The following is a 9,246-nucleotide window of genomic DNA, read 5'->3' as shown; positions in this document are numbered from 1 at the left end:
TATAGCCTTCCCCACAAACTTGTTGACCCATAGGAGAAGTTTCAAGCGTGTACCATTAATATTTCAACTGTTTCTGTTCTCGGGAGGCTAAAAAAAAAAGTAACTACTACCCTTTTCCTCCCACTTCATTTACATTGGCTTCTCATGTTACACGGCTGTAGGTACACAGTGATTCGCTCAGCAGAGGCTCAGACTCTCCCCATGTAGGCTGGATTGTACACGTCAGCAGTCAATGAGGCGCAGTTGTAACCGTACAGGATGGACTATAGTACCGTCATCCTCTTCCTGGTGTGATAGTGCTGACAGGATACACCTAGTCGGAGTAAGTCAAACCGAACTTTGCTGCCTTCACTTCCAACGCAGAATCGCGCCTTTTGTAAAGTGACGTAACCAACCCGAGCGACCGTGTTTTGTCCCGCTTTTCTGTCCCGCAGGTGACAGAAACCGAGCGTGTGTCGGTGGAAACGGCAGCGGCGGTGGCGTGAGAGGAGCAGAAGCCAGACGCCAACTTTTGACGCCACTTTTCTCCCACACACACAACGCGCGTGTGGCGGAGTCTCTTGGAGTCTCGCCGCACTGGACCGGACCAGACCAGACCGGATCACCATGAAGACGCACGCGACGCTCAGGTGACCCGAGAGCGCCACCGTTCTGTTGTCGAGTCCTCCCCCCAGCCTCCCCGCCGGAAAGTCGCTGTTTCTCTTCCCCGTTTGTGAAGATGAGGTTCCGGCTAGTGAAGAGGAATCTGCTCGCTCTGCTGGGTGTTTCCTTTGTGGTCGTGACTCTCTTGTTGTCAACACGTGTGTTGCTGGTGAGCGACCAGGAGGACGCGAACAACAACGCCGCCGCCGTGCAGGCAAGTCCGGGCACGCGCTCCGGCGGCGACACGGGGAGGCTGAACTTCGCGTCTCTCTCGGCTCTGACGCAGTCCGTCTACAGCGCCAACTACAAGCAGTGCGTCCTCAATGCAGACAAGTTCCCCGGGGAGCCTCAGCTGGTGCTGGTTGTGCAGGTCCACAGCAGGCCCGAATACCTCAAACTGCTCATCAAGTCGCTGGCTAAAGCTGCTGAGGTCCACAGCTTCCTCTTGATCTTCAGCCATGACTATTTCTCAGAGGAAATAAACGCCATTGTGCAAGGGATAAATTTCTGCAAAGTGTTGCAAATTTACTTCCCCTTTAGCTCTCAGTTGTATCCCAAAGAGTTTCCTGGGCAGGATCCACGCGACTGCCCCCGAGATATCACCAAGGACAAGGCCCTCAAAACAGGATGCCTCAACGCCAAGCATCCTGACTCGTACGGACACTACAGGGAGGCCTTCATCACTCAGACCAAACACCACTGGTGGTGGAAAATTCACTTTGTATGGGAGCGAGTTAAGGCCATGCAGGGCTACAGTGGCTTTGCCATCTTTTTAGAGGAGGACAACTACATCTTACCCGACTTTTTCCATCTTTACAAGTCCATGTTGCAGTTCAGGAAGAACAGCTGTCAGGACTGTGATATGTTGGCGTTGGGTAACCATGACAAAGTGGCAGATTTTACCACACTATCCAATAAGGTGGGAACTTCTGGATGGATGTCCACAAAGCATAACATAGGCATGGCCATCTCCAGGGCAGTTTACTATAAACTAATGGGCTGCAGCGACAAGTTCTGCTCCTATGATGACTACAACTGGGACTGGTCTCTGCAGCACCTGTCAGGAACCTGCATCCCTAATCCACTCAAAGTACTTGTGGCTCGGGGGTCAAGGGTCCTTCACACAGGAGATTGTGGTCTTCACCAGAAGGAGAACTGCAGACCTGAATGGGCCTCACAGAGGGTTGAGGAGGCCCTTCAGTTAGCCAAGGATGGTCTCTTTCCTCAGTCTCTTGTCCTAAAGGGGGAAGAACCAGTAGAGCACAAGCCACACATGAAGAACGGTGGATGGGGAGATGTTAGAGACCATATTCTATGCAATAACTACGCCAAACGTCTTTGATCTGTGCCTTTTCTCAGATGAATGCATATAGGAATAGGTATTTTGCATAAGATGTTGCCATTGCTTCACAGCTTTTCAGGGTTTCACATCAGTTCATGTTTGTTGTTAAGGTCTGCCGAGATTCAGGACCAAATATAGTCCAAACATGCTGCACACTAGAGTACAACTTGGATTTTAGTATTTGTTTTGCTGCACAATTGCCAAAGAATATTTGTACTGTGTGTGTGTGTGTGTGTGTCTGTGTGGTGCACGTAAGCTCAACCACTGCTGTTCTGTTTCAAGACAAATGGCTGTCAGGCATGTGAATGGTAAATGAGGGTGAACTGTAACAGAGTGGGCACACAACACGCTATCATTTGCAATATTATTTGCAAATGCAAATCGTTGTTTTTGAATTTTGAACATACACGCATAGGACAAGGCTCAATATACGGTTATGGGTTGTATTAAATGTTGACTTGCAATGTTGACATGAAATAGGACATTCAGTTGACATGTTTTTTTTACATGTGCTATTTATGGTACAAGTTTCAGTGTAACTAAAGGCACATGTAACATAAAAACCTATATGTAGGTTATTAAATGTGTACATATTAAAATAACCAATGCCATGTTTAGTGGATTTGGTTGAACACTTTCTTTGGAATTTGCTTTATCACAAAATGACTGATTGTAACCATCAGTGGTGTTAAAACCAGGGTCAGTTGAGTGGAGGTGATGATGTAATCTGTTTTTAGAATGATCTCGTACCAGCAGGGAACATTTGTATTCTGTTTGCTGCTGCCTGGTTGCAACACAAAGGGTTGGTTTGATATTGATTCCATGTCGTCTGGCTATTTGCTTTCTTTCTGATTGGTTAAATTGACCTTTTGAAGTCTCGTTCAAGGTTCTCCCTTTGCAAACATCGGGGTCGTCTGTGATTCAGCTGCTCTGTATTTGCACATTCTCAATTGTAATGTTAGTCTTTGGATGTAACATAATGAGTAAAGCATTGATACATATAGGTTTGTAAAATAGAAAGAGGAATGTTTCTTTCCAAGATCTCTGACAATATTAAGTGAATTTATGATGTCATTCCTCAACTTGCCTTTCTTTAATTTAAAAATGATGACAAACTCAAATTGGGATGTCATTCATGCCTTAAAGCTGACCAAAAGTGCCTTTTTAGATGTTTATTCATGCCTAAAGCTATTCTTAATGGACTTTTAATGCAGTAATACTTGTATTTGTCAGTGTTGGTGACTCATGCATCTTCAGTGCCTTTTTTTCAATGAAACTGAGTAAAAAAATTTTTCTAATGTAAAATTAATGTGAATGTTATTCATACACAAATATCTTCAGTCATACCAAATTTTTAAATTTCAATGGGTTTGCTTAGAACCCTTATTAGCCTCAGATTGACCCTGATACTGCTTCACCTCTGTAAAAATGTGCCTTATAGAGATTCTTTTAAATACAAATGAATGTTGTAACAGAATAAATGATTGTTTACTGAAAAGCACAACTGACTCTATTGGAGCATCAAAGTATGTTGTAATACGTAGATGTATTTTCCAGCCAGCTTGTTTAATTTGAATGAGCGACTGTGTGTGTGACTGTTTCTCCTTTTGTGTTTCTTTGCAAGTTATTGTTCACTTAGTGTTTGCAAGAATGGGAAAATAAAAGAGGTTGAATATTGAATTTGAATTTCACTCATTCCATATAATAGAACCCTTTATTTAATGCCTTAGAAGAAAATAAACAGAGCAACGAAGGTGAAAATCCATGATAAACACATGAACAAAAGAACAATTGAGGTCAAAATACAAGCGAAATATATAAACAATACATACAGAAGATCCATATCCTCTAAATATCTAATACGGCGTAAATCAAATATCAATTATCACTCTGTATCGATCATATTTGTCATATTAGGACCGAGTTAACAACACAATCAGCTGCAGAGATCTGAGCTGTATTTCCTTGCAGGCGTCACGTGACCGAATCGCGTGTTTTGATTGGCTAGACTTGGGTTGGTGTTTATTTCCGGAAGTAGGTTGTCTCTGTCAGACTTTCCACATCGGGCATCAAATCTGAAACGCAGAGCGGCGAAAGGAAGCGGTAATGTCCTGTTTCACCCTGACCTCTCTCGCCCATCGCTTTAGTCACACATCGATCGAGTTGTCACGTCGCCTCCGATCGCGTTAATCACGTTTCCTGCCGCTTCTAGCTTCCAGTGCTAGTCGCCGTTAGCCGTCTCTCTCTCTCTCTTCGTGTCTTACGTAATGGAGTTCTGATCAACAACAGGCTTGCGATTTGTTTGTACGAATCATCAATGACATCGATGATAACAAAAATATGAAAATATCGAGTTTTGTCTCGGTTCCTTCGTCAAGATTACACTGAAAGGTGCTAAAGCAGAATGCTATTAGGGCCGTTGGCGACTTGTAGCGACTCTAATAGCCAGCTGACGCTAGAAAAAATGACGCCAGCTAACTTATTCTAATGAAAATTTGATATAAATGAGTCTGTATATCCAATAATATATAGAAGTAATACCATTAACTGTGTTTGGCCCTGTTTAGGTGTGTCTACACAGGATGGCCCACTGGTTTCACAGGAACCCCCTGAAGGCCACAGCGCCGGTCTCCTTTAAGTTCTATGGAGTGGCTGGAAGTCCTGCGGCCAATAAGATATGCAAGTATGTCTTATCTCCATCTAATGCTCTGATAACAGTGTTATTACCAACGTGCACTCTAATAAGGCAACAAGTCCTTTACCCCATCATGGTCACACATTAATCAGCCTGTGTTTGGATGTGATGATCACAAGTCACAGATCAATCGGCATCATTTAGAATACAGAGTGATAGATTGATTTTTTTATTTTCAGTGATCTGAGGACAACCAGGGCCAGACTGCTGGAGATGTTCACTGATCTCACCTGCAACCCTGAGATCATGAAGAATGCCACAGATGCGTATTTCTCCCTCCTACAAGGTGAGTGTGCGTCTCCACGTGTGTGTTGATCGTGACCGCAACTGAGGTCGTTTGCCTGTAAGCGCACAAAGATGGAGAAAGCATGGCTGAAAGTGCTCCCTGTAAGAATTTGCACACAAACTTCACACGTTTAAATTGTTTTTAATTAATGTAAACTGTGTCTCTCTTTCTTTTTTCTAACATTCCATTTGTTTTGATTCTTTTGTATTGCCACTAACAAGCTGCTACTGGTTTTTGAAATTGGGTTTATGACACAATAGGGTTTATAGCATCTCTGGATGGAACCACACAGGAGAACAAAATGAGGTTCATCCAGAATTTCAAGTGGACCGACACCTTACAAGGAAACACACCAAGGTACACACACACAATAAACACTCAAACAGCTGGACGCCAGGATGTTTCAGTCCTGCTGTCGTAGAAGATCAAGTCAGTCACTCAGCTGATTCCTTGTGATGTGCAGTAGATCAGTGTGAGATGTAAAGTGAGAGGTTTTGTGTCGTTGTTCATGAACCCTCCGTGTCCTCACAGTGCCCAGCAGGACGCCATCTTTGAGCTGGTCTCCATGGCCTTCAATGTGGCCCTCTGGTACACTAAGTTTGCATCAAGACTAGCAGGGAAGGAAAAGTAAGTCTTTGGTATTTATTAATCCAGTATAAAGCGCAGAAAATACAACTTTAAACCCCATTTGTAGTTTGTTTATTGATTTTCCTCTAAGCTCACGTCTGCCTGTTTCTTAGTGTAACAGAAGCTGAAGCAAAAGACGTTCACCGGAGTCTGAAGGTCGCTGCTGGGATATTCAAAAATCTTAAGGTGAGAGACACACACACACACACACACACACACACACACACACACACACACACACACACACACACACACACATCTAATCATATATCTCCTCCTCTGGTTGTGTACCAATTCCCTGCTGTGTGGTTCCAGGAGGCTCACATCCCTCGGCTCATCACGCCGGCCGAAAAGGGTCGAGACCTGGAGCCCCGGGGGATCGACGCGTACATCATCCAGTGTCAAGCAGAAGCGCAAGAAGGTAGATACACTTTCACGCTCCAACTCCAGCCTTGAGAAGGTATTACGCAATATTTAAAGATGAAGGATGTGACGTTCTCTGTGGTGTGTGTGTGGTTTTTACAGTGACGATTGCTCGTGCGATTGAGCTGAAGCACAACGCCCAACTCATCGCTGCTCTGTCCTTTGAGACGGCCAACTTCTATCAGAAAGCCGGTCAGTGTTTCTGTTATTCCCGGTTTAGAGCTTTCCTGGTTTTCCCTGTGTGTTATTCTCAGGTCATTGATGAAGCAGATTTAACCGGATATTAGTTCAATTGTAGTGTTTCTCCCGGTCCAGACCACACGCTGAACACCTTGGAGCCAGAGTGCAGCAGCAAGTGGAGGAAATACTTCCAGCTCAAGCAGCACTTTTACATGGCTTACGTAAGTTTGCACGTATTGTCGGATCAAGCCGAAGGAGATCTTTTGCTCCGCTGATGATGGCGTTCCCCTGCTTAAGAGCCAATGGGGAAAAGGGAAGCGGGGATTATGCCGCCTCAGACTGTTAAAACAAACGATCACTCCCCTGATTATGCAAATTCCCTCTGTTGGCAGGCGTTCTGCTATCATGGACAGACGCTGCTGGCGAGCGATAAGTGCGGTGAGGCCATAAGATCCCTCCAGGAAGCAGAAACGTGTACGTATCTCACATCTATGCTGCTTTTAATGCAGGATGAAATACAGCAGCACGATGTCATAAAGTGTCTTTAGGAGTAGTGTTGCACATATAGAGTAATATTAAGTGCTTATGGAGTACATATTCCCTTTTTGTATAAACCTGGTGCCCCGTGTGTTTAGGCTACTCCCGTGCTGAGGCGCTGTGTAAAGAATACCGTCAGACCAAAGGGCCCGGCACCACCGCCAAACCGTCAGAGCAGCTGTTCTTCCTCAAGCTGGGAGCGCTCATTAAAAACACGCTGGAGAAGTGCCAGAGAGAGAATGGCTTCATGTGAGTCACACACACACACACACACACACACACACACACACACACACACACACACACACACACACACACACACACATACACACACACACACACACACACACACACACACGTGTGCAGACACAGACACAGCTCTTTGTGTAGATATCATCATGTAGAAGCATGTATGTAAGTGTAGTGGTGTGCAGGATTACAGGACTTGATGTGGCTTGTTGCGCCCCCTGGCTACAGAACAGGAAGTCCTCGCTTGATTAATAGTTGTCAGTACTCAAAGATAACGCGGGTGGAAAAAAGAAAGATGTTCCCAGAACTGTAAAGTCTTAGGTGGTCCCTCATTAACTGTGTGTTTGGACACATCCAGATACTTCCACAAGGTCCCGGCTGAGGCGCCCCAGTTGGAGCTGAAGGCGAGCTACGGCCTGGCCGAGCCACTGGCCTTCGAGCTGCCGGCCCTCAGCGAGCAGTGCACCCCTGAAGTCTACGCCACCTTCGACCTGACTAAGGGCGCCAAGAACGACAAGGTACACAGGAAGCTCACCTCAAACGGCAATTCAACAACATACAGAGTCAGACTTTGTACAAATACGAAGCAGAATCTTGATGGTGAAAAGGAATTTCTTCAATGACTTCTTCATTTTTAGGCCAAACCCAAGGAGGAGGAGGTGAAACCAGTCAAGGAGCCTGATCTGAAGCCTCAAAAGGACACAGGCTGTGCCATCTCATAAACATCCGTCCGTCCGTCCTGTTTCCCTCCCATATTCAGCATTACCATCTATTATAATGATGGTATCCATTTACTTTACATGTACATTTCTCATAGGAAAATGTAATTTTGTAACGTTATCTCATTGTGTTTGACATTTACGCTGAAATCCAGTACATATGGTATCTAGGGACGACGACCTCATCGCCTGTCAGCTGTTCTCCTTGCATATAAAGTCAGAGCCAGAGTTCGAGGTAACGATCTGTGGATGGTGAGAAATGGTTAGAAAAGACATGTCAATCAAATTTAGGCCTTCACATGAGGCCGCTTTCAAGTCCAATGATTTTAAATAAGCCTTATAGGTTTAGTAGTTCTCTTAAATGGTGCCTTTGGCTGCAGCTTCGATCTTCTTCTTCTTCTTCTTCTTCATTCTGCCTATTCACATATTTGTAAATGATTTGATTTGTGATTTGTCTCGTTGGAAGAAAATGACACAATTAGGAACAAGCGTGACAAGACTGCATGGATTATCGCTGATGTGTTGGGTTTGTTTATTTTGTAGCATTTTATGATCATTTTGTTTAGACTGCATCATGTATCTTCACTGTAATTCTTTTTGTATTTGAGAAAAGCGGATTTCTACTCATACTATTGGTTTTCAGAGGGCTATCGCTGGGTGAGGCGCAATCGTAGAACATTTTGGGGATTATATACGATATCCTCGATAGCAGTAGCTTGTAATTTATTTTTATTTCTTTGTCAGTAGTGTTTTAGTTGAGAACACGACAGTATACAGCTCTTTGACTTCTGTGATTCTGTATCATTGCCTTTAGACGAATACATCGGTGTACCCCGTTCAGACACACAAGTCTGTCTCTTTGTGTACATTTCTAGGTGTTTATTGCCTTTTATTAAAGCCGCTAACTGGGCTCGAGTGTTGCTGGACCACATTGGCACAGAATCTGAACATAAACAAGGCAAAGTGCATGAAGTTTGTTATCTACAATGCTGTCACATGTCGCAGAAAACAACCTGTGTCCAAACGCCGCGCAGCTACAACTCTTCAAACTTTCCACTCAGATAATCAAAAGAAGCCTGAGATGAATTGTAAAAAAAACCTGTAATATTACTTATCATGTGTGCTCACTTCTGTATTTGTTTATTTGATTTGAATCTGTATCTTTTGACTAAACTGTACTGGCAGATAAGGTTGCTGTGTATTTACCTTTATAACCTTTGCACTTTTATAGTCAGTTGTGCAGCGAGTGCGGTTGGACTTAAAGTTTGCATCGTTTTCTCTGGTAAACAAACAAGTTTCACCCGTAAATGTTGCAGACGTCGGATGAGTGCTCCTCCTTTATCCTTTATTCCAGGCAAAATAGCAGAACCACCGTGTACACTCCTGTAAATCTCACTCTGTTGTGTCCTTCATGTAAATTGTATTTCAAAGGTATTAAATCATGCATAAAACCAGAGTCTTGCACCGTTTGGTTTGTCTGCTCTACGTATTTCAACATGAATATCAGTGTGTGTGGAGTAACGTTTAGCTCTGGACAGCAGAGGGA

At 44.1% G+C, this 9,246-nt stretch overlaps 2 protein-coding genes across 2 annotated transcripts; both read left to right on the top strand.

The window, feature by feature from the left end:
• The first annotated feature begins 212 nt into the window (after positions 1–212).
• On the top strand, positions 213–3,664 carry LOC143016492 (alpha-1,6-mannosyl-glycoprotein 2-beta-N-acetylglucosaminyltransferase). Its single transcript, XM_076170858.1, has 2 exons — positions 213–322; positions 435–3,664. Exon 2 carries the CDS (start codon positions 719–721, stop codon positions 1,982–1,984), a length of 1,266 nt encoding a protein of 421 aa, XP_076026973.1. The 5' UTR covers positions 213–322; positions 435–718; the 3' UTR covers positions 1,985–3,664.
• A 330-nt stretch (positions 3,665–3,994) lies between these two features.
• brox (BRO1 domain and CAAX motif containing) lies at positions 3,995–9,156 on the top strand. Its single transcript, XM_076170856.1, has 13 exons — positions 3,995–4,087; positions 4,552–4,667; positions 4,859–4,965; positions 5,226–5,322; positions 5,497–5,592; positions 5,706–5,778; positions 5,908–6,013; positions 6,118–6,207; positions 6,331–6,416; positions 6,588–6,669; positions 6,831–6,981; positions 7,340–7,499; positions 7,620–9,156. The coding sequence occupies exons 2-13, from the start codon at positions 4,567–4,569 to the stop codon at positions 7,701–7,703; spliced, it is 1,233 nt and encodes a 410-aa protein (XP_076026971.1). The 5' UTR covers positions 3,995–4,087; positions 4,552–4,566; the 3' UTR covers positions 7,704–9,156.
• The last annotated feature ends 90 nt before the right edge of the window (positions 9,157–9,246 follow it).

This window comes from Genypterus blacodes, unplaced genomic scaffold, assembly GCF_046128005.1.
Source record: "Genypterus blacodes isolate CSIRO-AG114 ecotype Tasmania unplaced genomic scaffold, CSIRO-AGI_Gbla_v1 ptg000233l_1, whole genome shotgun sequence".
In the NCBI taxonomy this organism is placed as follows: Eukaryota; Metazoa; Chordata; class Actinopteri; order Ophidiiformes; family Ophidiidae; genus Genypterus; species Genypterus blacodes.
Note: the sequence above shows the minus strand (reverse complement) of the source record. Positions and strands in the feature narration are given on the sequence as shown.

Excerpts from the sequence above, each read along its gene's own strand:
- LOC143016492 (XM_076170858.1), top strand. The coding sequence starts at position 719 with ATGAGGTTCCGGCTAGTGAAGAGGAATCTGCTCGCTCTGCTGGGTGTT.
- brox (XM_076170856.1), top strand. The coding sequence starts at position 4,567 with ATGGCCCACTGGTTTCACAGGAACCCCCTGAAGGCCACAGCGCCGGTC. Across the intron at positions 5,323-5,496 it reads TTACAAGGAAACACACCAAG|TGCCCAGCAGGACGCCATCT; the intron begins GTACACACACAC and ends GTGTCCTCACAG. Across the intron at positions 6,014-6,117 it reads TCAAGCAGAAGCGCAAGAAG|TGACGATTGCTCGTGCGATT; the intron begins GTAGATACACTT and ends TGGTTTTTACAG.